The sequence below is a fragment of the Balearica regulorum genome, chromosome 9 (assembly GCF_011004875.1).
Source record: "Balearica regulorum gibbericeps isolate bBalReg1 chromosome 9, bBalReg1.pri, whole genome shotgun sequence".
NCBI lineage: Eukaryota > Metazoa > Chordata > Aves > Gruiformes > Gruidae > Balearica > Balearica regulorum.
This window is the reverse complement of record NC_046192.1, coordinates 18,212,994-18,240,858: the sequence shown is the minus strand read 5'-3', so window position 1 is coordinate 18,240,858 and position 27,865 is coordinate 18,212,994. Positions and strand designations below refer to the sequence as shown.

Genomic DNA, 27,865 nt, shown 5'->3' with positions numbered 1-27,865 from the left:
CAGGATGAAATTAGCCTCATTTATGCAATGGGATCGAGAAGAAACGGCTAAACATCCTACTGGAGTTGGGCACACAACGGAGAAAGCCAAGCAGCACGGGAGCAGGTGTCGAACGGCACGCTTGCTGTCAGAGAGGAGGGTGCACGGTTGTGGTGACAGAGGGCTGTTTGTCTCCAGCTGGAGCTACATACAGGCAGATGGTAGATGAGGATAGATGAGGTAGTTTCAATAAGTCCATAACAGGTAAGGATGGGTGGCATGGGACCTATTGCTGTAAGAAAGGAAGAAGCATATCCTTAAAGCCCAGAGATGGATAGGACAACTCTCCAGAGATGGATTAGTACGAAAGGATTTTGTTTCACATCACGGTCTCTCTGCTGAGATTGTATAAAAGAGAGAACAAGCTCTGTTCAGACTGAGGTCTGCAAAACCTCACATGCTGCTGGGTGAAGGCAGCAAATGTCTCAGTCGCTGGCTGTCACAGCCAGCAAGCTAACCTGGTTCCTCCTGCTAGTTCCTCCACTGACTTTTACAGCTTCCTCAGCTACATCTAAGAGCAGAGGAACCAAAGCTAAATCCACTGTGATACACTGAAAATGTTCATTTGGGCCAGGGTTCTGTTGGATCAAGGAAAATTTGGTTAAAATGAAGACCCACATGTGATAAAGATGACCTCTTGCAATGCCACCTTCCAGGCTCTGAACTGGGAGCCACAACCAGAGTTCAGCAGCACAGATCAACCTCCTGAAAAAATCTACCATCGTCAAAAAGCAGACACACAGATCTGTCAGCACATTCGTGCTGCTGAAACCAATGGATCTCAGCACTGAATTGTGATAAGATTTGCAACACTGTCATCTTGCAGAGCCTTGGCAGTGCCTTTTAATCCTTGGAAAAGGAGCATTTCAGGCATCAGTTCTTGCCTTTGCATATGAGTGCTGCAAAGCCAAAACAACAACCTCTCTTGGAGCACAGGGCATATCCTAAGATGCCCTGGAGCTTTCTTGTCCTACAGACATTGAGTAGTAATCTCCAAATGACAAAACAGAAATAAAACCATATATCCTCCTGCTTTGGTGAGCCTCCAGTCCAGGCCTGACAGATACCTGGCTCTGGGTGCTGCATCTCAGACTGCTTAACCCTTGAATGAACAGGGTAGCTCTGTACATTTAGAAAGAAGCACAACATTAAACCTGCCTTTTCTTTCTAAATTACCATCCTAGATGGGATGGCAATGCCCACCCCCTTTCCCAGTGCCTGAATCTGTCAGTCCACATTGGGAATCACCAGGGAAAGTCATCACCTGCAAGGATCCTGCTGTTGGAAGCACCATGGTGGCTCCAGCCCTGGCACAGAAGGACCTCAGTGGCTGGATGTCTTATGGTGGTTGGACCCCAACTAGCCATATTCCTTCCAGGCAACCCAGTTTGTCATGGCTTCTTATTTGGCACTCAAATGTGAATGAATTGGGTCCCAGACCTCTGTTCGGCCACCAGATCTACATGCTGGGTCAATCACTTGCAAATCTGAGAGTGCCAGCCTGAAACAGCCCATGTGGCTGGGGTGCCCTGCAACCTCCAAACTCAGAGAGCTCCCTTGTCCTTCCCAAGCTCTGAAAATACTGTGAGATGGGAGAAGAACAAGCAGCCATGATGACTGTTGCCTCCTAGTAGATCCCTGATGCTCTAGTCACACAGGTGGGAACACGTCAAAGAGTCACTTGGGGAAGGCAAATGCAGTGCCGTGTCTTTCCTGGAGTCTGACACCAAAATAACTGCCCAGCTCTCTACCAAGAGTTACTCAATAACATCAGAGTAAAAGCTTTGGGAACTTCCTCCAACTGATCAACCTGTTGAACCCAGACAGCTGAGGAGAAGGCCAGTGAAGCTCCATCAGATGTCCTTCACTGACCAGTTTCAGCAGGGGACAAAACCATTCAGAACCACTGCCTGCAGCAGGCGTGCCACTATGCCAAGAGGCGTTGAGAGAAAGGACACATACACAGTACTTAGACAATCCAAGTACCCGGGAAAGGGCAGGGATTGCGCAGACCTGATAACCCACCACAGGGGATACAACAGCTTCTGTTATTGCCCACATTTCACACGCTTGCTTAGTGCTGTCCGGACACAACCGACACCAGCAACTTGTGGAATGCTCTTGGGAACGTGTACCTCCGCAGCAGGAGAGGTACCAATCCCATTTCAGCCTGAGCTTGCTCCATAACACACCGAGACAGATCCCACACAGAAAGGAAACAGTTCAGGAGCAATGCATGGATGGGCTGAATGTCAAAACATGGGAAATACAGCTTACGGTACGTGCAATTCAGGCACACTATACCCTCTTTGAAAGCCACTCTCCCATTGTTATTTAACATCCTGCAAGTTTCAGCCAGAGACGCAGTCTCCCATCCGCGCCCCGAACTGGCCTGGGAATGGCTGGGAAGAAGAAAGGGAGCTTGAAATGAACTGTGGAAAGATTTAAGTGCTATAACTGCTGCTTTCCAATACAATTTTCCACTTGGGGCAGGAGAAGGGAAGGAGGAGAGCCTGACAGCAGTTTAGAGCCAGTCACAATTGTGACAGGTTCTTCTTTTCCATTTCCAACCAGCTCACAGGCAGTAGGAGCACTTTAACGTCCATTAATTATCACTGCCTTATTCCAGCCCAGGGTTTCAGAGCAGCAGTGGCAAACTTAGGACCAGTTAGGAGTAGGTCCTGCCTCAAATTGTGCTATTCAGCTCAGTGCAGTAAAACTCTGCCATCCATGGAAGCAAGAGCTACTGCAACTCTTCCTATAGTACCTTAGTTTGCAGCTAAGGGCATCTCCCATAGGCAGCACCACTACTGCCAGAGAAGAGGATCACACACATGATTTCTTGCACTCCAGACTCTGAGAACAGGTTAACAGCCATTCAACAGACTGATCTGTTGTACAATCAAGCCGTACACACAAAAAAAAAGGAGCTTAACAGAAGAATACATCACTACTGCCTCCTCTCTGGCTATCAGAGACTCCTGCTGTAACTCTGCCACCACGTGAAGTTTATTGCATTTATCAGTGCTGACCACTGGATATGCAGCCTGAAAGTGTGCATGTGGTGTTCAGGGAGACACGGACAGCTTGAATACACACAGCCCTCACATAATTTGGGCAAAACTATTATGAAATATTGCTATGTGGTTTCTCCCACTGCTTGGCTTCATTACAAACTATCAAAGATCATTATAAAAAAATAGCCGTAACTGAGATGTGCCTGTGCAGGGACTAAGCGTGCCCTAGCTCAGCATTTCAGCTCACACTGCCCCGTGTCCCTTCCTACTCCACCGCCGATGGGGCTGATCCACCCTCAGCTGGCCTCCCCTGCCAAGACCTGGCCCCTGCTCCCACCCACTCCCAGCTGCAGGTACCATCCCTTCATGCCTCGTGATGCCGAGATGTGTCATTCTCCCTTCCCTGGTGACACGAGACCTTTGCAGAGCTGCCCCCTCTGACACGTGAGGCTTGCAAGCTGCTCACAGGTATTTTTAGGACCATCCTTTGGCATTGAATAACAAAAGGAGGGAGATGCTGCTGCTGGATGCAGCCAGAGCTCTGCCCGGCTGCCCTGCAGTCACACCAGGAGATGCTGGTGAGCAGCTTTCTCAGGGTTCAGGTGCTTCATGGCTCTGAGCTGAAAACAAGCCCAGCCACAAGCGAGGCAGTTGCTTCCCCACCTTCACTGCCTGGAACAGCTGATGGCTCCAACCGTGGCAAACGTAGCAGTATACAGCAGGTAAGGAGCAAGGTGGAGTGCCTGCGTGTGTGCAGACATGTAGGAAAGGAGGGAGCAGGACTGGCTGCAAATTCTAATTTAGAGTGATTGGGACATATTGTGCTGAGATGCTATGTCCCGGATGCTGAGGTTCACACAGCAGCAGGAATCGGAGCCGTTGGCAGCTCCGCACTCAGCTCTGAGTCACACAGGAACCTGCCTGGGGAGCAATTACTGGGGTACAAATGCTCTTGAGCTGCAACAAAAGGACAGCGAGGAGATTCCCATCAAAAACCCTTGAAGTCTTTATATCCCCTACTTAGGCTTGGGAGGATACTTCCTCCTGCTTAGACAAGCAAAGCCTCAGCAGAGCATCTGTTGGGGGGCCTGAGATGCTCGAGGGGAAGCATCCAGTGACGTTAATCAGGGGTGAGCAGCAGCCACTGTGGTACAGCAGGTTTGCTCTGCCAGCATCACCCTGCTCCCCTGCCAGCACTTGTGACTGCAGGAACTATGCTCCGTTACGAACAAGCTGTTCCTCTAATTCAGCCCTCCTGACTCCTCTGTTGAAGATTTTTCCTGAAAATGTCTGGGGCTTTGACTAGCCAAATGCACTTTTAAATCTGACTTCAGTCCTCTAGCTGTCACTGCACTGCTCCCTGCAAGGCCAGCCTGTGCTACTGAGAGCCATGGGGCAGGAGGAAACCCCTGAACCTGCTCCGACAACCAGGTCTGCAGCACTAACAAGCTCCCCACACCTCGATCCTTCTCCCTGCATCCTCACACAGGCACAAGCTTTTTATTCTAGCAACCTCGCAGAGTACCCTAAGACTGAAAGGAAAAACGTAACAGCAAGTGCATGCCTAGATGTTCATTTTGTATGTGCTCGCAGTCTCACTTTAATCCTACTTTCCACGTTTAAGGTGTTAATGGGAACCTTGACGCATTTCAGAGGGAACGTGCATGGATAGAAGATAGATGCGTTAGTCTAAAACCCTGCTCCCAGATTTCACATCAAGTGCCGGATTTGTTTATATCCATATGATACAATCTCCATAAAAGCAATCAACCACCACCAAAAGGAGATGTTTCAATATCTGCACAGCCTTCACACAGACTAGGCATTAGGGTTGCTTTTATGATGCAGAATAATATAATGGATTCCTTCCACAAGTTCCCAAATGTTGTTATTAAGTATTGCTTCGCTAATAAAATATGCTGCGACATACAGTAGTACATGATGTGGCATTTACACAAGTCTTTTCTCTATATAGGACTTGCTGGCTTTTAAACAAATCTGTCTCTTCTATACACTACAGAAGCACAAGATGAGTAATTATGTTCTCCCCTTAATAATGTTTTTGCACTGGCCAATTTAACAGCTAATCTCCACAAACCTCCGAGATAGTCCCCCAGCAGCTACATTTGCATGTTGTAATCAAGTCTTGCTATTAAATCATACTTTGCAACAAAAGCTGAGCTGTCAAGTACAAGCAGCAGCTCTTGCCCTGGCACCACGCAGGCGAAAGCCCTGGATAAACACGCACAAAGCCACACCGCTCCGCCAGCTAAGAGAGCATCCCTTCGCACTTTTGGGAGCACGGGAATGGCTGCACCCACCACGGATCTCAGGACAAGCATCCTTTGTCTCTCTCTGCTTTCTGGAGCGGCCAGGCAGCTTGCAGGTTGTTTTCTCCAGGCCTACATGCTGCTCTCTGCAGTGGTGCAAAGCCAAACTGCTGCTGTGCTCTTACTCCTCAGGCTGCTTTCTACGGTGTCCTTGAAAAACTGAGTACTCCGGGTGCAACAGAGAGAGCCCTTCACTGCAAAGGTCCTCTCCTTGGCTGCGTGGGCAAAACTGCTTATAAAGCTATGCCATGAATCAGCCCTGAACCCTTCAGGGTTAACTGCCCTCCTTGAAAATACCCTGCCCAATTTTCCAATGTCTTTGCTGTACAGTACAGCATGAGGATGCAGCTGAGAGAGAGGGCAGCCAGCACTTGTTCAGCTAAGTGTCACTGTTGTCACACTTCGGCTGTGCAGCCTGGGCATGGCTGGTGTGACAACAGCATGAAGCAGATGTTTGATCTTCCTCTACTGACTTCTACCAGGGACTGACCGCCTGCTCCTCACTGTCCCATTCACCCTCCCAGAAACTCATCCCCCAAAGAGACCCACAAACCCCAGCTGAGCTCAGTATCATACTCCTGCTTCTGTATGTTCACTGAAGCAACATGTCCCTTTTCCTCTGCACTCCCACAAACTCAGTTTCCTCTTGATGGGGACAGGGACTGCAAAGATCCGAGTGACCTGACTGTATCTGTCAAATAACTGCACCAGAAGGCAATTCCTCTGAATTCCCTGCAGCAACCATCACTGCGCTGGTCCAGGCTGTTATCAGTGCCAAAACCTCTTGCTCTGAACTAGATTCTGAGTCTCCGCACTCCCCTGCAACATGATGCAAACGTGCAATAAATAGCAGAGCCCTTGCTGAATTCTGCCTTTTGCAGTAGCCACGACACGAGGCAGAGTTTCGACACAGCAATGCAGATCAGCTGCAGCCTGGCCACATTGATGATGTCTTTCTGTCCTAATGATTCTTCCTACGCATTAGCACATTTACTTCTACCTTGCCCTGTACTTCCCATTTATACAGAAATCTGACAAGGTCTCCTTCCTTTTAACATGGAGACAGAGGGAAAGAAGAATTTCTTGCTGGAATCGGCTCGCTCTGCACAACTAGACAGATCAATCTAGATTCAATCTGTCTCGCTAATTGTTGGGGGCTGGAACTGACCCCAGGCTGGCCTGGCTGGGAGCGAGCGCGCGAGCACGGGCAGCCTGCTCCCAGCCTCTCCTGCTTTACGCTGCACATAAGTCACACCAGATCTCTTTGAGTATGGCGGACCCTGCCTGCTCCCCTCTAACCTGGACGTTTGTGCCCAGCCCCGCATCGCCAGGCAAATGGCACCGCAGCACCCAGTGCGTGTCTGGCAGCGAGACTGCAAATGAGCACTGAGCGTAAATAAAGCATGAAAACCTCCTTAATAAGATGACTTCTCCAACAGGTGCCCTGTTTTACCACAACAGAGCTGCCTCGCCATCTCTCTAGGTCCTATTTGACCATAAAGTCCTTCCCAGGGTTACTTCCAGTGGGGACAAGCCAGTGTGGCCTTTTTCATCTGCCAGGACAACTGCGCGTGTAGCTGCTCACTAACCTGATTATGTTGAGATGAGTAGGGTTTGCATCAAATCTTTTACTAAATCAGGCTGTTCAACCTGGACTGTCTGAGCAAAATGAGGTTACACCAGAGATGTAACAAGCCCAGGGGCTCTGCCAGGGCTGGCTTTCACCAGGGGGGTGAGATGAGCAGCCGGGGTGTCGGTCTCTGCTCAGGTCAGTCAGAGATTGAAAGAAATATCTACCAGCAGCCCAGAGGAGGCAAGAGCTCTGCTGAACGAGGCAGGAGTGAGCAGCAATCCGATCAGTGAGAGATGCTCAGTAACAGTGAAATCACTGCTGTGTTCAAGCGTCAAAGTTAACGGAGGAGCAGGAGGGCAGCGAGCAAGGAGAGAGGGAAGGGAGCCAGGGGATACCCAGTACTCAGCTCATGAGACCAGCACCAAGAGCAGCACGGCCCCACAGAAGCAGTAAAGCCACACAAGACCTCACCCAGGCTAAAACCCAGGCTGGGCTCTGCACCGCTGCGGGCAGGCAGGACTGCCCGTACTGAACGGAGCGTGGCAGGTAATCGTGCCCAAGGCGGCAGAGCTGAACCACCCCTCTTTGCAGTAACTGAGACTTGAGTGGCAACGATAAAAGTTCACTTTCCTCTACTCCCTACTGTTTAATGATCACAAAGTGCTTTATAAAATGCTAATAGAAAAGTCCCAGAGGATTCTTGCTCTTTTCTGCTTTACAGACGGCGGTGGAGTAGAGACAGACAACGTGACTTGTCAGAAACCATGCAAGGGACAGCCTCTCGGTTGGGAGCTGACCCTGGACCTCCTGCCTTGCATGTGGTGAGCTGCTGAGGGGTCCAGTGGGGTCACCAGAGAACAGGGCATTTCCAGAGAGATCAACAGAGGCAGAAAAACTTGCAGGACATCTGGGCCAATAATGATGCCGCTCATTTAAGGGTGCTTCTGCTCATCAGACCCATTTTAGATGAGGCAGGTGAAGGACACAAAATTTAAGATGTTCAAAGCTGATCTGAGGAATTTAGAACCACCTCCCATTAAAATTAATGGAGACATTAATGTAAAGTACACTCAGATCCTCAAGCAGGTTCTTTCCAAGCAAGATCTTTCCATTAACTTGAAAGGAAGTTGTGCCCAAATCCTCTTACATTGCTGGGAACGTCTCAGATGATACAGGCAAAGCCAGGTTACAAATCCATTAGGCTCCAGATTGACTAATGCATGGCAAATTGAAAGAGGGGAAAGTGCTAAGCTTTAACAGGAACCCCACTCAGGGTGACTTTGACACGGTGAGGAGCTGAGCACACAAAACATGCTTGTGATTCGAAGCTCCTTTTTTCAATGGAGAAGAAGCAGAGAGATGTGGAGGGAACACAGTCCGTTGCTAGACTGATTTAGCTGCTCTGAACTGTGGAAAAAGCATTGAAAAAGCAGCTGGACCCAGAGCGAAGCACAGCAGTAGCTGTAAAAGTAGAACTGCTCACCCTTGCTGCTTGGGAGGGGGCAAGGTGGGATGCTTCCCCTCTCACGCTCTGATTTGCGAGGACATAATTTTGAACAGTAAGGCACACTGAATGCCCAGCTCAGCAGAGCACATGGAGAGAGGGCAGGACTCAAAGCAAATGCTCTGCTCTTCCAGGTCCAGCAGCTGACAAAACCCAGCTTTGCAAAGAAGTGAGTGGTGTCAGTCCAAAGCTGATCTTTTACATTAACACAGCAGTGTGCCCGGAATTTAAGACTGGGAGGATTATTCCAGCAGCTGACCTGGATCTGCAGGGCTTCAGGTAGCTACTGCTCCCTTAAATTCACTGACTTGTAGGGTCTGAAACACCTTCCAGAAGTGCAGTTGTCCTTGAGAGATGGAGAATTTCCTGGTCTTCTCTTGGGACAGTTTGTCAGTGGTTGATCTCTCTTGCCTTTCAAATGCGAGCTTTACTTCTAGTCTGCATGCTTCAGCTTTCAGCCAGTAGCTCTTTACGAGACAGCAATCCCAGCTGGCTGACAATCCACCCGGTTACTCCAGCTTACTTTGCCAGTCCCCTGGGGAATGAAGGTATTTAGTGCCGAACAGACCGTAGAGGTCCTACGCATGGTGAACTGAAAGTCCTCGCTCCCTCCAGGCAGAAAACACGGATCAAATGGTAGGCTGGCGAGCGGGACTGGAAGGTCTATCTCCAAGCAGAGCATCCTTCATCGCTGCCAGCACAACACATGCTCCAAGTACTCAGCATCCACTTCATCACCTTTGGTCTTACTCCACTGCCTGTCGCTGCATGCAACCTTCCACCGTTAGTTTGTGCCCACAGTTTGTACCTAAAGCACATCCTAACAAAGCAAAAGGCGGCAGCACTTGCACCTGCCTGCTGGTCCTAGTGCTCCCTGCTTGTAACATCACAGGGTGGACAGCAAAACCTATACCCAGCAGAGAAGTCATTCTGCACTACGACTATATATTCAAGGACACAGAGACTAAGCCAGAACAAGGACTTATCTTCTATATTTGTTATGAAAAAGTATGCCTAGAAATCCTGCTGGGAGAGGGATGGCTAGGGGGTCTGGTGATTTTCTAGCCAGGTCTCAGCTCAGGAGAGGGCCTTCCTGGACACAAGAATCAATCCAGCGACTTGGGTTCAAGGTGAAATTGAGAGGTGCTTCTCATGGAAGGAGGATTATTCACTCTTTCCCACATTGGACCTGTCCTCTCCCATATACCCAAGGACTAATCAGAGACTCGTCTGATTCAGGCCTACTAAGAAAACCCAGATCCATAGGTTAGCAATTCTAGTCCAGATATAGCTCACTGCCTTGGGCATTAGCCAGGCATATATAGGCCAGGGAAATGATGCTGAAATGCTGCTGAAGGCTTCCAAACATATTGTTAAGCAAATGGATATGTAAACAGATCTCCAGGGATGACACATGGAGACAGCATCTCTGACTCAATCACAATTGCAGCTGATTTTCTCACCCTCTTGACTGCCACCAAATACCCAGACATCTAACACCAACACAAGGAGGTTTTACAGCTCCTCTCCAAGCAAATACTCTGAAACAGAAAAGACCACAAACTCCCCTGATTCAACCCAGGGAGAGCAGGGAGGCCCCACACTTACCCAGGTTTAGGAGCCCTGTCCTTCCTCTCCCTTGAGGGTGGGAGCACACCCTGACTGCTCTGGTACCCTGTCGAGGATTTAGAGAGAGATCTATCGGTCAATGTAGGGTATTGTGTAGGCCACCAAAGACAGCTTCAAATGTTCCTTTGGAAGGAGTCAGGTTATGTTCAAATCTCATCTGCTTGCTCAGGGGAAAGGCAGGTTTCCTTGATCACCTCTTCCATTTGCAGCCCCACATTGCACTAACACTCCGAGGAGTTGGCAGTTACTATTTCTACTGCACTGACGGATTGGAAACCTGTTATTAAGCAGCAGGGTGGCAGGAGGAGGCAGGTCTGTGTCAAGAAAAGCAGCTAAGTAGTACCTGGGTAGAGCCTTTTGCAAGAGCCCTTCTTCCTCACCTAGAAATGGCCATAGGGTCCCTTCCATAAGGAAAGAAAAACTCAAAGTCTCACGTGACAAAGGCTGTTTTGCAGCATATGTCCCAGCAGACTTTGGTTGTGGCATACAGAAACCCAAGCTCATACCTTAAGCAGGAAGGATTACATTATATTTTGAAGTTTTAAAGGTCAACCTCCAGACTTATTCTCCTGGACAATTTACCCTACGCTGAGCCAATGCCAAAACCAGGAGGACTGGTTTATCTCCATGTACAGTGACAGAATAATTCACCAGCTTTGCCTGGCCAACTCCAATGCTTACCCTTTGGGACGTGAAGGATATACATCACCTGCTGACTTGGGTAAAGTTCAGTGCAAATAAGTCAAAAACCAAGACACAGTATCATGAGAAAAACTCCAACCTGCTTAATCTTCTCTTTTGTTGAATCATAGAATAGTTTGAGTTGGAAGAGACCTTTAAAGGTCATCTAGTCCAACCCCCCCTGCAATGAGCAGGGACATCTTCAACTAGATAAGGTTGCTCAGAGCCCTGTCCAACCTGACCTTGAATGTTTCCAGGGACGGGGCATCTACTACCTCTCTGGGCAACCTGTTCCAGTGTTTCACCACCCTCATTGTAAAAAAATTCTTCCTTATACCTAGTCTAAATCTACCCTCTTTCAGTTTAAAAACATTACCCCTTGTCCTATCCCAAAAGGCCTTGCTAAAAAGTTTGTCCGCACCTTTCTCATAAGTCCCCTTTAGGTACTGAAAGGCCACAATAAGGTCTCCCCAGAGCCTTCTCTTCTCCAGGCTGAACAACCCCAACTCTCTCAGTCTGTCCTCATAGGAGAGGTGCTCCAGCCCTCTGATCAGCTTCATGGCCCTCCTCTGGACTCTCTCCAACAGCTCGATGTCTTTCTTGCACTGGGGCCCCCAGAGCTGGATGCAGTACTCCAGGTGGGGTCTCATGAGAGTGGAGTAGAGAGGGAGAATCACCTCCCTCGACCTGCTGGTCACACTTCTTGTGATGCAGCCCAGATACAGCTGACTTTCTGGGCTGTGAGCAGACATTGCCAGCTCATGCCCAGCTTTTCATCCACCAGTATCCCCAAGTCTGTCATGGAAAGGCTGCTCTCAATCCCCCAATATTTTCTCTGCAGAACATATCTTCTCTGCAGTGCTAACTCATGCCCTGGCTTGCAGTTTGCTTCCAATCCCATTCTCATTCACGCAGCTATCCTTTCCACCAGAGCTTGGTAGTGTTTTAAGCCCAGGGGAAGCTGGCTTAGTCTCAGACCCAGGGGTTAGTTACAATCAAAGTGGTGGCATTCCTAAATGAAAATACAGACTTACTTACCTCAACTGCCTCTGATGCTTTTCTGTGCCCTCCAAAGACAGCTAAACCCTCCCACAGCTCACCAGGAAAGAGTCACAGGGCAGCTCAACTACCTGCAATCCAACAAGACCTCTGCACATCGCAGAAACCTGGCGATGTGCAGAGGTGAGCCCACAGAGCTGTGGTGCAGTGGGACATGCCTTGTCCCAGCTAAGCCAGCTTGTCCAACTGGGCACCTAAAGTGAAAATCCCACCTTGGAGAATTTGACAATGTTGGCAGATCCATTTCCAGAAATTGAATTAATTTTATTTTGATCCGAAATCTAAACGAGCCATTTCATAAGCTTCAAGTGAATAGCTGCTACTGGACAGTGTCCATCCAAGCCTGAGATGTCAAGGGATTACATGGATTTCCCCCAAGAAATCCAGTCTGCCAGGCAAGACAAACAGGAGGAGATGTCACCTTCAGAGACTTCCCTGGCCATGCAGGTCAGAGTAGGGCAGAGCATGTATTTGCAGATTGCTAACCAGAAAATCAGATGCCATTAGGGGAGATGACCAATTCCTTTACACCAATACAAGCAGTGCTGCTTTGCTGGGATGTATGCCATGAAACAGCCAGGTAATAAGGCAGGTCAAGACTGTGTGAGCTGTGCAGCAGCTCTTTGCACAAACAACTCACTCTGCAAGCTTCGATTTCTCATAAGGAACAAAACACACTACGGTAAACCTGCCAGCTCATTGCAAAGCAACCAGGTCCATGCTAAAGTCCAACACATGAGCTGCACACCTGGGAAGTACATCTGAAAACAAATCAGTTATGCTGCGTCAGCTGCTTTACATATTTTGTTCCCAGCACTCCCAGTCAACAGCTTTCCTAGCAAAAAAGAATAAACCCTAAACAATTCTGCTTTGCTCTGTTCAGAAAAATAACACCCCCCCCCCTAAACCTCCACCCAAGCTCTGTTTACACCAAACCTGCTGCAGCCCTGAATAGTAGCAATAAATGGAGTGAGCTAATGTGTTTGTGACAAATAACCCGTTCAAACAATTCAAGCATAATTATAGGCTGGCTCTCCTCATGTAACGTTGAGTACATCACTGCAGATATTACATTCACCTTATGAAAAGATTGCACAGAGGAGCTCAGTTGGTAACCCAAACAGCATTATATATCACTAGCCTGTCAGCAGCAGGAGTGCATGCACCCTGGCATTTGAAGTCCTGGTGTTTTAAGTGATAATCCAATGTACCAGGCATCATTGATCTCTATATAAAAGGGGGCACCACTTTTCCTTTCAACTGGAGCTATTTTTCACTTCTCATCCTGAAGAGTTGTGTGGTGCTGCCCGCAAGTGGCTACACTGCACAGCAGCTCTATCTGTAGCATTCCGGGTCCCCGGAGAGAAAAAATGATCAATACTCCAACGCTGCTTTTCTAAGAGGTCTCTAAGTGCTTCCATGCGAGATGCTGCTCCTCTGGGTTTAGAAATTACTCTGAAGAGAACATGAAAGCCCCCACTGCAAATTCATAATCCTGACACAAACCCCAGCTGCAGCAAGGAATTAAAATTAAATTCATTGGTGAACCGCAAGCCGGTCTATCAGCAAAGGCGGCGTCTGTGATGTGAGGAAGGGACCTACAAAAGAGACCAATACCTGGAGGCTGAGGGAGCGGGAAAACCATGTTAGAGGAGAACCTGGGGACAAGGAAGTGTCACAACGCCCTCCAAATATGGCCCACAGAACAGGATGAATCTTGACAGGGATTTATAGCTCCTTGGTGGGCCTGGGATGGCAGGGACCCTGAGCAGTGCATCATCTGAGAAAGATGACAGTAATCAGAGAGTCTCGAGAGGAAGACATTTGAAGGGTCAGACTTGCTGTGGGGAGGTGAGCAGAGCCTAGGAGGTCTCTAGAGAACTGTCTGGATAACGACAGTGAACGCAGAAAACAGACTGAATCTTCTATTTCAGCCAAAAGACACTAAACTCCTCACAATTAATTTCTTCCAGGGGGATCTCAAGTTGGCTTTGGCTCTTCCTGCACTTGGGCTAGAAGAAGTCTTTCATGATCTTCTGTAACCTTTATTGATCTCATCCTTCCACTGCCTGGCAGCCCACACGAGTAGGACCAGCCGCACCATGTGGGCAGGCTTCAGGGCAGGCAGCCGGCGCCTCCTCAGCCCTGCTGGGATCGTATTCCTAGATTAGGGACCGGTGAGTGCGTGTTATAAGATGGGATTCATGAGCCATGGTGGATGCGAATGGCCTTGACAGTCTTTTACTGCCTGGCTGGGTTTTGCAATTGGATCCTGTGCAGGGTCAGAGAAACCCAGCCTGAGCAGAGGTAGCGGCAGAAAGCCAGTGCCACCCTCAACACCCAACTCGTGACACAGTCACACCACAGGACAGCTGGCAGGGCTGTCCTCTCCTGGATGTGACTGCACCGGGGCTGTTCCTAATGTCAACCAGCACATCACCGGCCGTCCCCGTGTCATGGCATAGCACTCCCGTTGCAGGACGGCCGTCCCGCAGCAGCCTGGTGCAGCAGCTCAGTGCTCTGTCAATTATATTGACTGATCCCCATTAGGGAGAATTTAAGTAATATGGCTTAAAAATGAGAAAGCAGACCGCGTGCTTCTGCGTGAGGTCAAGTCATTTCCTCTGGGGTCAGGAAGGACTGAAGGGCTGGGAAGGACTGGCAGCCAAGGGGAGGAAAGTGTCTGGATCTGAGCAGGAAAAAAGGGGAGAAGTGGTGTCCCCTGGTCTCACTCCTGTGACTGCAGGGACAGTGACAGCCTCTCTCCTCCACAGGGCTCCAAGTACAGCACTTGGATTGCTACTGGCGCTATCAAGTGCCCGTGAACGCTGGTGCAGGCAGGCAGGCGAGGGGAGGCTGCTGGGAGTGGGCAAAAATTCCTTGGCAGGGTTTTATCATTTTAAAGGGAACAAATTCCAATTGATTGCCCTTGTAAGAGCCTGCATGGTACTTGCACTTCTAGCCTAAGCAATAGAAATTTTAATTGCTCTGGTAATTACACTTTCAGCAATGCTGCGGTCCTTTGTGCTGGAAGTGGGAGGCCAATATCTGCTGTTCTCCGGTGGCCCCGTCTGGCTGCAGTTTGGAACAGCATTTGCCACTTGGAGGGGAAGGGACACACTCCTCCGGTGACCAGGGTGGCACTGAGCCTTGCCACGCACAGTCCCGCCCACACAGATCTCTGGGACACCGGGCACACTCCCCAGGCCAGGATGAGTTCCCATTCACTGGGATCGTCTCTGCTTCCTCCTGGTAAAGCTGCTGCTCAAGAGCTTCACGCACCCACATTCCTGCCACGAGTCTGTCCCCAATGCGGGTCCCAGCCTCGATGCTCTGCCGAGGACACTGGGCTCCAGGGCGCACATTTCCAGTCTTTCCCATGCATGAGCTTGCAGTGTGTGGCAAGCATTTCTTCTCTGGCCTGTAAACAGCTCCAAAACACGGTGCAGACACAAACGTTACATTGCTTTAACTTCTAGATACCTCTTTAGAAGGATGCAGAAGAGCTGTTATCCCCTTGGGTCCTGATGAGTTACCGTCAAAGCCTGACTAAGCTTGAGAGAACACAAGGCCTACAACTTACCCTGGGAAACTGCTAAGGAAAAATTATCACAACTGCCATGCCATTGTATGGATTACAAATTAACCCTATGAAAGGCCCAGTGCTGGAGATGTACGGTCTCTGCTCGGCCGAGCGGGAACTGTGTCTGGCACTTCACCACACTGTTCAAAGGCAATGCTCTGATGCCAATAAAGCTGCAGCGCACGTGGGCTCCTCCAAAATCACCCAGGGTACAACCAGAACTAAGCACATGTTTGGCTCAAGGGCACTTTACCTGCAAGAATACGTCAGCCATAGCCCAGACCTTCACGCTTCAGTTCACTGGCCAAGGATTGACGGAGGCACTGGGCTGCACGCACGGGGCTTAGGGGGATAAGCGTGTGTGCAAACGTAGCGAGGCTCTCCCTGGGAAACGCGATCCTGCTACCCCCCCCAGGTTGGTCAAGCAAGCTATAATATACAAAGCACGGGGCCCTGCAGGGAGGTGTAATTGCAGTTTGGATTTGTCAGACGCGCACGAAGTCTGCGTTTACTTGCAATCCCACTCATCCTGCCCGCGCCGTATTTTTCCAACCCATGATCCCGGCTGGCATGGCTCGCGGTGGCTCGGCTCCCACGCTTGCCAGAAACGCAGGTCACAGCCATACATCTCTAAATCAACAGCTGACAACATGCCGCAGCTACTTTGTCCACTCACGGCTAAAAGCAAGGTTTCCAAGCGGAATTGCTATTGGCCTTAGCGCTTAAACAAAATAGCTCCACTCCCATCCCCGGAGTTTCCTCAAACAATGGCACAAAACACCAGGAGAGGAGGGTCTGCGGCAGAAAAAACCACGGCTGCTGATTTTTGAGATATACACCACACAATTAAAAACACTAGATCTATAAACACCCTTAGCAAACCCCAACAGGTCTGTGGGTTTTCTTTTCCTTGCTGTCCATTGTGTGCCGCCGCCTTTTAAAACCTCAAAAACAAATGCTCTTCCCTTGCTGATTTTATGCTTTTGCGCTGAACCACACGTCTCCCTGTTAGCTCGGCGGTGCTGGAGGTACCAGCTCTCCTCATCCATACCTCTGGGGCCAGGATAGTTGGGATGGGACCGTGTACCGCATGCTGATCACCCATCCACAGGTGGGAAGGATTCTCCCAGAAATGATCCCCCCTCTTGTTTAAAGACTGAGATTTCTCAGCTTAGAAAGGAGCAGGTGCTGCTCATGGATGTCCCTCTTCCTTGTCAAGACCGTTCTCGTCAGCATTTCAGAGCAGATCTAATTACAGGCTGTTCCATTCACTTACAATTTCATATACCCTCCTTTTTTAGGTTAGCCTTCAACAACTGGCAAGAAGCAGAACTATATGGGTGGAGGCAACAGGCTATGGATTTATGACATGCTGGTATTCAGGCAAAGTAACCCAGCGCGAACACAGAAATATCCTGAACTGTGCTGCTGCCGTCAATTTGATAATGAGAATGTGATTTGAAATAAAAACATCATGGGTGCCAATTCACTACGGCAGCTAGTAAAAATAGGCAGAATACCTAGAAATTGAGGACTCTGTGCTCCAAACACATCCAAAGCTTGAATATCATACGGTACCTTATAAAAACAGAGCGCGTGGCTGCACTGGGGCTACAGTACCACAAATGAAAGGCCACTCAGTGAACCCACGCACGAGCTTTAGCAGAGAGAACGGGGTGCTGTGTGTCTCTAGCTGAGCAGAGGTGAGGGCTGCCCTCCTCAGCGCTCTGCAGCCTTTGGATGCTCACCCCTAGCCCTCGCTCCCAGAGTCACCCCAGCATGAAGCAGTGCATGGTCTGGGTTGCAAACACCCCTGGGCAAAGCCTGGGTGAGTTCTGCCAGAGCCAGGCTTACCCAAGGGCTGGTCTTTTAGCCAAATAAAAGCAGCTTTTAAACGCTGCAGAAAAAAGGGGGCTGCAGGGCCTCGTGCATTTTAAAGGATCTTGCCTTTACAGGAGCTGTTCCCAGTTTCAGGTCAAGTCTGAAGCCTGCTTTAATCTACTTTTAAGTGGTACAAGCAGTTGTGATCCCTCTGCCAGAAGGCAGGGCAGTCTCCTTTCAATGCACCTTCCCCTATCTGCTGCGTGCAATCTTCCGCGGGACTTACTTGTTGCTGTCCCGGTACTGATAGATATAACAGCCTTGAGGCATCCCACTCTCCTGGTCCAAGGTAAACGAGAGCTTCAGCTGCAGAGAGGAGAGGGAGTGGGGGAGAATGAAAAGAGAGAGAGGGGAAAAAAAAAAAAAAGCAACATTTTAGGCTCTCAGTCATCATAGCAACTTCAAGCAAGGCTTGTGGGAGAAAACTTAACTCACCGAGACTGACACGCAAACACCGTGGCCTGGAACATACCGCGGGGTTCCAAACCTCAGGGAAAAGTCACATGCGTTGCAGAAACCTCTTGCTTTTTCCACACTTTGTTACTATAAAGTGTTTGTGGTTCTTCTGAAATGCATGGGTCATAACGGTTCACCCCTCCAAACCCACCCACACACACCACCCTTCACCAAAGCGATTGCGGTTCCCCTCAGACACTAAAGAAATGAGTCTTCTCCATCGGCAGCTGTAGTTCCCACGAGTCTTTCTCTGAAAACTTTCCCGGCTCCATCTCGTTCCTCCAGTGCATTAGAACAGAGGAGAAACCACAGAGGGAAAGGTGACAGATTTTTCCTTCTGTGCAGAGTTATTAAAGAGCTGTTAGAAGGGTTTGCAGTTTGGATCCGCGTCCGGCAGGAGGCTATGATGTGACCTGGAAGCTGCTTTCTGTGCAGCTCCAAGAAGGCGTTCGGCAAGGGCTTTCAGATTTCAAACACGGCTCATTTTATTTAAGGGGGAAAAATTAATCCTCTTTCAACAAGCAACAGAATGGTCCTGCGGGGAGACTTTTTTGCTGAAAATGTCTCCAGTGATTTTATACGCCGAATTGCCTAGAAAACAGCACAGGGCTGAGCCCTGCAACAGTCCTGTGCATCCCAAGCAGCCCCTCGTTCCCCAGGGGAAGGCTGCTGGCCCCCAGACCAGTGTCCCACCAGCTCCCACAGCCACGAGGTGCAGCCCCTGGGCTCTGCCAAAGGGCTGCAGACCCTGACCGGGAGCCGGCAGGCTGGGTAAGAGAGACAGCGTCCTTCAGAGGAGGTAGCTGCGGTCTTTATGTGCTGAGCATTTTGGCTTTTTTCGGGTCACAGAGATTACTAGCAGCGGGGCTGTTACCACTGCTGGATCATGCAGGACTCTTGAAACAGTCTGGTAAGACCATCACAAGGGCTAAAAGTCGAAGGAGGTTTGTTGTTATAAGCCCAACCTTTTTAAACAGCGAAAGGAGGAGAGAGCAGCATTGAGCCACTCTGTTTGATCACAGACTCCTCTCCTCTGGGCTCCAAAGAAATTGCTATCTCAAATTAACGGCTTATTCAGGAATGAACACAGAATTAAAACATCTTTCTCCCGTAGGCTGTTAAGAAACCCCGTGTGCTGAATCATTAGATGGTGCACTGATTTTCCCTTCCCTAAAGGGCAGCAAAGTCATACACTGTGCTCTCACTGACCCAAATAAAACTGCATACCATGAAATCATAGAAAAATTCATCATCCTGGATACTGGCTGAGTACCAAGCTGAGGCCAAATCCAGCTGATCTCCCTTGACTTCCTTGCCCCTAACTCTGTAAGCCATTATAAAACACACGCTCCTGCGACAGCATGTATCACTCATGTCCGTGCTTTGCATGTCTCTATGGTACAAGTATTGATTCGGACCACTGTCCAGATGGCAAGCTCTTATGCTCTCAACCACTACCCCTTCCTGCAAGCTCTGATCTCACTAGAGCTTAGCAGATTCCTCAGATCCATTTTGGAGACCACTGCCAAAGGTAGAACCAGCAGGGCCAGCTGGGGACATTTCTTCTTGCTGAGATCCATGAAGCCAGGCTGCAGCTCCAGCCTTTCCAGATGCTATCATAGCACATGGAGCAGGAGATCACCAAGAAACAAGCCACCTCCCCAGGCGATTGCCTTGCTGTGGCACAAGCAAAGGTCACTTGTCCATAACTAGAGTCCCCCAGGTTTGCTGCCCTGGTTTAGGGAACTGAAGGAGGAACTGGGAACTGCCCAAAGCCATTTTTCTGGGCTAGATTTTCCAAAGCTTTCCTGCTAGAGTATCAGAAAGCACCTCTGAGGCAAAAGGGACACAGCAGTTATCTCGGGCACAGCTCCACCTGGTCCTGCACTTTTGAGGAAAGGGCACCGCACTGCAGAGTCGCTAGAGAAGAAACACAAAAGAAAGTGCAAAATTGGGCAAAAGCATGGCTTTGGCCACTTTCAGCAGTATTTCTGATCAGGGCAAACTCAGGAATGCCTGAGTCTCTCGTTTGCAGCTCTCGGCTAAGTGGGCTTCAGGCTTGCTGTAACTGAGCATCTCTTGTTACAGCTCACCTGGCCTCTGGGCCCCAGCACTACCCGGGGCTGGAGCCAGCTCTGTGCAAGTAGACAAGTCCAGAGGAAGGGAAGGAAGGAAAAGGGCTTGGAAGGAAACCAGCTTTGTTTGGACAGGCTGCCGGGGAAAGCTGTGGGGCAATCAGGTATGGGAGGGTGACCTTTCCACTATCTGGGGGGATGGGGTCCCATGGAACCCGCCTACCCAAAAAGGAAAGATCACAGTTCCAGGAGATAACAGGTTTTCAACTTTCTGTTATTTTAACCCTTCTGTGTCTGCTCATGGTATTCCAGACAAATAAAACACACCCTGTTTGGCAGGCTCAGCCATCTCTGCTTACCCGCCAGTGCCAGCAAGGCCTGTTTAATGGGGACTATACACGGCTTGACCATCTGGGGCAACACTGTCAGGCACGAGGATGCTGCTGTCACCCACAGTGACAAGAGGACCTCACTCAGAGAAATGTCAGGGTCAGGATGTCACACTGAGAGATGTGTAACTAAAGGTCTGTCCCAACAACCACAGCTCAAGGCAGCCGTGCTGTTGCTGATGCACAAAACCCTGCTCTTCCGCAGATCTGCCCTGCTGATGCACTGTCATGGCCAGCCAGGAGGGGGAAGAGGGGACCTGTGATTGTCACCCAGGCCAGGAGTCCTTACAGACCCCAAATGAACAGCCAAGCTCTGGCTGTGCAGCCACCCGCAACGCTGTGTCTGCCTTTGCTCATTCGGTGGCATTTGGTCTCTGCAGGGAGCACGGAGCCCCCAGGCAGAACTCGTCACGGGGCAGAAAGAGAGCGGGTAAGGCGGGTGAAGGACTAGCTGAGCGCTGCCAGGAGACAAACTGGGATGCAGAGACTGTAAGATCCTTACTAAGCTTGAAAAGGTTGTCCACACCCACTCGATATCATGTAGCTGGGTCCTCTCCACTGCTGGAGCCACAGGAGTGCTCCACTGACCACCCTCAGACCCATGCTCCCTTCTGCACAGCCGTGCTCAGCTGCAAAGGCACTTATGCTCCCCGGTACCTTCGTGCTTTGGAAGGTCTGCTCCACAGAGTTTTCCTCTCATGCTAAAGCTAACTTATGAGGCACCTGCTGCCACAGATCCCTGAGAACAAAACTCAAGTGTCCTTTCCCAGCTCTCTGCACACCCGACACTGCTGCTTCTCTCTCATCCCATCTTCTCCAGCAGCCGCCCTTTCCTTCTGCCTTCATTCACTAAGCACAAAATCTCTGGTTACTTCCAAACTAAAGAAGGTTGCAGGACAAGGCTGGGGGCAGGAGAGATGTGAGGAGCTGATCGACCACTTTATCATTCCTCCTATCTGACTTCTGCTACGGCAATGTCACGAGACATCCAGAGCCTCCCAGATACACGAAGCCCTACAAAACAAGCAGGCTTTTGCAATCCTCCCTCTGGCACAGCTTTAACTCTTACCCAATTTGACAACATTGCTCCAACACCACATGTTGCTTTGAAGCTCCTTTTTTTGTGTGTCAGTGTTGCTTGTCAGAACGCAAAGGCTTGCTGTAAAGCCAGCAAACAAACTAATATCAAGACAAAGGAAAGGGCGCTGCTCTTCAAAATACCAGATTTTATGCCTGCAGGGGCAACGGGGCACTGAGGTTTCTTACAGAAATGCAAGTGCAGGGTGACCCCATCACAAGGAAGGCTCATCATATCAAGGGATCTTCAGCATTAAACATATGAGATCATTTCAGTTTACAAGACGCTGCTGGGCTTCACTGGGAGAGGAGGGGAAGAGAAAATTTCCCAGCGCCGTACTGCGATGCGATTTGGCTTGCACTGCCCCCTTCGGTAGCGCAGCCCTGGAGCTCACATGCTAATAAAGATCCCTTTCCACTTCAATAGCTTTGCACATAAAGAAACACTCGGCATGGTCTGTGTGTGAACTCGATGGGAAAGGGAGCTGGAACGTAGCCATGCTGAGAACAGAGCGCTGCCTACCAGGCGAGCCCCATCAATAATTGAGATGTCAGAAGCACAGGGAGGTGTGTGAATAAGAGCTGTCAAAAGGAGTAATTGGGATCTGTGTGGATACAGTGATGGATAGGCTCGCTCGCCACCAGACACAATTGCAATACACCCAAACAAAGGGTGGGGCTGGGACAGCCTGTTTGATGGGCAGGATGTCGTTGCCTCCATGGAGGACAGCATCACACCCAACGTACCGCGCAGGCATGGGCATGCTGTCCAGTGACTGGTAGGTAGAGGAAGAGAATGTACTTACAGCACGCGGCTGATCCTTGGTAACGTTTGGTGGCATGTACTTCAGGCTCACAGTGAAGGTAATGCCACCTCCTTGAGGAAAGTCATCTGCCCAGAGTGGTCACTGGGCACACAGGGCTGTGTGCACATAACACTTGTCCATGTAATGGCTCCACTCTCTAGATTGGCAACAACCTCCCCCTCCCTATTCCTACACCCTTAAATCCAGCAGAGGATGAAGTTGGCCGACAGCGGGATGCCTCCTTGCTCCTTGTTCCTCCATCCACCAGACACCAACACGTTTCACCTGCACCCAAGGGTTCCCACACACTCCCCTGACAGTGGTGAGGAGACACCAAACCAGCACAGAGACATGCACAGACACGAGACACCAGCAAAAGCAGAAGGGCTCAAGGCAGCTGCCCCTCACTACGCTGGCAGCTCTGTGCTGCCTGATGCCTGCAGAGACCCAGTACCCCGCTCCGTGCGGACAGGCCTTGGTGGGGGGTGTAGGGGAAGCTGCCTACATTTTGGGGTTTCCTCCACCAAGGCCAGAAAGAGGCTTTTCAGAAAGGGGGAGCAGTGCTTAACACTGTCACGGACCTCCAGGCTTGCCTGGGCTTTGGTGCAGCCAGCAGCTGTCCTCATTTTAAAGAAAGTTTCAGACCTGTAGCAATTAGGGGCCCAGTCGTGTGATAAAGCCTGGTAGCTCCAACAAGGAGAGAGCATGAGGAGAAGCCTTCTGGCTGCTGAAATGCTGCCAGTACCTATATTGACTTGACTGGGCAAATTCTGCATGCCCCTTGAGTAAATGGTTTGGCTTGGATCCCCCTGCTCCCAGCCTTGGCTCCGAGCAGCAAACCTCTGTCATTAGATGAAAAGTTTTCTCTACGCATGCACTGTATCAGAGAGGTATTATCGGTTCAGCTGAGTAACCAGGTCAAAGATTTCAGATGTCCCAATTCTGGGGCAATGTAAGGGCATGCTTCGGCCAGCCTTGGCTTTAACCACTCACAGTAATTCCACCGATGTGGTGGGTTATTCAAGCAGAAGGAGTTCACCCAGGGCAAAGGAGGGAAGGCAGAACACGAGCCTTCAAGACAAAAACCAGGGGACTCTAAACGTTATACCGAAAACACTCTCCTGAAAGGCTGGGGTTCTCTTCTACTCTTGGCACTTGTTCAATTTTAACTCCATTTGCATGGAAGTCCAAAAAGACTGGTAGCAGCTCCCTCTCAGAACAAAGGCTCCCCTCTCCAGCAAGCTCTAGAAAGCTTTTCAAGAATAAACTTAGTCATCAAGCAGGTTTCTATGCCCCGCCCAAACTTCGGCTTTGACCCGAAAAAAAAATAGCCCTGAAGTCCTGACACTCACTTTTAAAACCACAAAAAACGAGCCGTTCTCCAGTAACGTAATCACAGAGTTTTCTGGCACCTTGTCCCTTAAAAATACATCCATCTGCCTTCACGCAGGCCATCAAACTCAATCTTGTTCACAATGGATTTCCCAATTCCTGTGTGCTGGAAGGACTGCAGCGGTGCTGGCTGTGCCGGCTGGATGAGCCCTTACAGAAGTGCAGCCTGCAAACCTCACAGCTGTGTTTTCACTTAAAGAAGCTGCTCTTGAGACTGAAGCACTTCTTCCACGAGCTTTTCTATTTGTACTGCAGTTCCAAATTGCTGGAGAAAGACCCTCAGATAGAGGCTAAAGAACATGTGGTAGGGACAGGATGGGGGGTAATAAAGGAGAAACCAAAAGTCCTACGGTGGAAAAGGAGGAGAGACAAGGAAGCTTGCTACCAGCTCAACTAGTTACCTGTTGCATTGGGTTAGGATAGTCCTTCCCTTTTGGCTTTGCAGACAGCGAATGTTTGGCCAATCTCAGTATCAGGTTATGGAACTGCTGTTGCTATTGGTTGGAAGTCCTGAACTGGTCCTGAACTGGTCCCATCTCACCCATTGCCTTCTCAGAGAGACCCCTGCTCCCCATCCCTAAATGCACATTTTCCAGGTGAAGGTATAAATTCCCTAGGAGGGTCCTGAAGCTGTCCCTGCTGCCCCGTGTCATGGCTGATCCCCAGGAGATAGAGGCAAGCAGAGAGGTAAAATCAGCTGTCCCATAAGCCTGGGCCTCAGGGAAAGGATGCTCTGAAGGGGATGTCACTGGCAGCTGCTCTTCTCCCTCTTCCCACCCCACTGCCACCACCCCTGAGACATCTCCACCCCAAACTGAAATGCAGAGCAGGCACAGGAAGGAATCGACAAGGAACATATTGGGTGCCCAGCACGCTCCACAACCAGCCAACCTGCACGTCCTGGAGCTCCCGGGTGTGAGATGATGGTGCTGTGTTTGACAGAAACTCCTTGCCAGCCTTGCCACCTTCACAGGACAGAAGAACTGAGTGCAAATGGGCAGCGGAGGGTGACTTATTTCTGAGGGTAAGACCTCCACTCCAATCCTGCTTTACTTTCCAATTTTGAGGTTTCCTCTGCAGAAGGGTTCTCTCTTACTTGCAACAATACAACACATCACCTAGAGTTTTACTCGTTCTGCAGTGCCCAAGCTGCACATCTCTCTACTGTCTCTCTCCTCTCAGGACATTAGCCAGAAAACTACCTCTGTTAATAGGCGACAAGATCCATGAATGTGGCTAAAGGACAATGTCAACCCGAAACCCAATGCAGCCTAGGAAAAGGCTGAAACTCATTTAGGGTATTACTCTAGCATGAATCTCTCCGCTCATTTCTGTTTTACAATCCCATAGTTTACTCAAATGTTATTCCTCTCCTCTGCTGCTGCCTGCATTATACAACTGGATAAAATACATGCAAAGCCAGTGAATCCCTGACGTGGGAAGACGGAAGATAGCAGATATCTTTTTCCCCTTCTTAAACTAACCTCCCAGGCCAGAGGTTCCCAGGCTGGTACCAAAAGCCACAATAAGCTATTAGTAAATTATCCCACAGGCTGCAGCAGGTCTTGCTCTCTTTCTCCTCTGGGAAGCAGCGAGGACCCTGGGGTCCTCCCATCATGGGAGCGAAGTCACCAATGCGTGTTCACTACCACATGTGAGGGCTGCTCTGTTATTGTCTAGTGGCACCCAAAACCTCCACTACAGGTGGTCGGGCAGTGCAGCAAAACCAGAAAGAAGCGTGGCTGGATCCTTTGCAAAGACACGCGGATGCTGTCATCAAAATGGCAAGCTGGCATCATACCCTTGGCTTTTATTTCACAGCTGCAAGTCAAAGCTGAAAAGCCCTTCTGGAAAGACAGGGCAGGAGACAACTTTCACCACTTGGCAAAAATATAAACTGCACGAGTTTATTTTTAAACGTTCACACTTGCCTGCATCAGAGGTTTTGAACACAGGACGCAATCCGCAGAGAAATGGATCCAGATTAATTCAGAAAGAAGAGCTGAATACTTCCGTTCACTTTATAATTTATAAACTGGATGAGCTCATTCTCTAGATGCATGATTAGGAAACCACAGGACTAAAATACAGATTATACGATTGCAAATGGTTTACATTGGTGGATTAAAAATGCCTTCTTCAGAAGCTAACGAATTGTGACACCGCACCGCATGCTCTAGACCACTAGGGAACTGTCAATGAAATTAAAAGTATTTTCTACACATACATCAATTTTAAAATAAAAGCAAAACATCCCTAGGAAACGCCACATAAAAAACTGTGACACTAACAAGACACATGCCAAATTTCACTGCTTGGCCGTTTTATGTTACTCAGAGCCCGTCTCTCAGCCTCTCTCTCCCCCAGCTCTTGAGCTTCTCCCAGCCCCACCAGTGCTCTGACAAAAGTCAATTTCACTGATTTCATCTTGTGCAATAACAGAGCCTTCACAAGCCAGGTTTTACCAGCCTCAATAGAGATGAGAGATTTTAGGCTGCAGAAAATTCTTGCATTTTGAAGACTGATGATGACTTACAGGCTTCACGGGGCTGCGGGGAAACAGTTAGGTCCTGCCCAGTCTCAATAGCCTCTTCTTCACCTGGGAGATATGGAAATTCACTTGGGAAAGCAGGAATTTGGGAGAGGAGGATGATCAAGACTCTAGTAAGAGGCTAGATTGCAATCAGGAATTTGAAACAACCCCAGAGAGGCAGGGCTGACCCTTCTCAAAGCCATTAGAGTTGCCAGCAAGTCAAACCTCCCTGTCCATGAAGAAGCTGATGGCTGGAGGGCAGCGCTTGGACACCACGTACCTTATCAGAGACTGAAAATTCCCCAGGAGAGACCAGAGGCCAACAGTGCAGCACAGGGACCTGTAACTGGTGTGAATGGGAACAGGCAAGATCGGGGCCTGCTGCACGATAAGAGAGATGGGAAACGCAGCACCGCACTGCCCAAGCCCGTGGGCAGCAGCAGCTGGTGCAGAACCTGGAGCACGACACCAGCAGCACCTACCACCGACATCCAGGACTGGGTCTGTGGGCCTCATAATCCCTGGAAACAACAGGGGCTGGCAGAGCAGCAAATACGTCCACCGCTCTGAAAATCCTGGAGCAAACAGACCAACCGAGTTAAAGTAACCATGAAAAAAAGGAAATATTTCTCACTATTAACAAAGAGAGAAACTTTAAGTGTGTGGCTGACGTAAAATTTCTCCCAAGCTGACAAGTGTCAGCACAGAACAGACAGGCGTTTCTCTGCAGCCACGGTGCCAGCTGGCCGTACCCGGGACCCGAGGGGGTCTGCAGGACTGACACCAGCTTTGTCACAGGGTGGGTGGTATGGAAGTCCATGTATATGCCATCTTGATCTAATGAAGAAAAGCAAAGTCTGATCAGAAAGAGATCCCTAAGGTGCTTCTGTCCCAAAATGGTATGCGAGCGCCTCAAAGACTTAAAAGCAATCAGTGTGTTCCACGTTTACTCTAGATGAAAAGTGACACAACCGAGCGGAAAACCCCTCTAAACTCGCTGCTTGGTATGTCGTTATTAGAGGGTACTACAGGTAACAGGTCATTACACCCAACTGCTGTTATTTCAGACACCTGACAGTCATGTCTGAAACCAGGTCTCAACTTACTGACCCTACATTTAAGCAGCCTGAAGTTTAGCTTCTCGCTTGGCACTGCTATTTTGTGAGAGCCCGCGGTCAGCAGAGAACAGCGTTGCAGAAGTCAGCGGCTCCCAAAGAGACAGCAGATCCAGCCACTGATGGATGCACAGCTCTGCTAAGGAACGTAGCACCACAAGGGAAACACGACGCACGACTCGCAGGCAGTTTCTCTAATGGAAAACAAGAACACCAGCAACAGTAAACATTCATTTGGTGAAAAGCAAGGGGACAAACAGCCCTTCGCGAGACGCCGGATGGTTTCTGAGAGGTGCCCCAGCCTCACGCCAGCGACAGATCCCAAAGCAATGGTTACCTGAAGGAAGACGGGACACCGCACTGTCTTCGCATGGCTCAAGCCACAGGGAAAGGCAAGGTAAGAGCTGTGGGTGCAGATGTGTCTGTGCATGTGGCAGGAGGAGAAATGGTTCGGTGTCTCTTACTGCACCCGACTATAGTACAACTCTTTTTTTTCCCCCAAGAGCCTTGGAGGATGCTGATACACATTGTACAAATCAGTCTATTTTGTGTCTTCCCTATGACTATTTTTTGTCTTCCCATAACGTGCCCAGTCTTTGTCATTGCTGTTGGGAGGATACAAGGAGCCAAGGGCAGATCAAACACAGCAAATCCTATTTTCTTAAGTTTGTTAATGCTAACTGCTTCCCTTGCTAAGCCACTAATGGAGCTGTGAGAACCCAGGAG

At 49.6% G+C, this 27,865-nt stretch overlaps 1 protein-coding gene across 1 annotated transcript in view; it reads right to left on the bottom strand.

Annotated features, from left to right (window-relative positions):
- Positions 1-27,865, bottom strand: part of DIS3L2 (DIS3 like 3'-5' exoribonuclease 2) — a 193,176-nt gene that overhangs the window by 22,235 nt on the left and 143,076 nt on the right. The window contains 1 exon segment of the mRNA XM_075761378.1: positions 17,523-17,602. Within this exon segment, the coding sequence (XP_075617493.1) occupies positions 17,523-17,602 (80 nt within the window).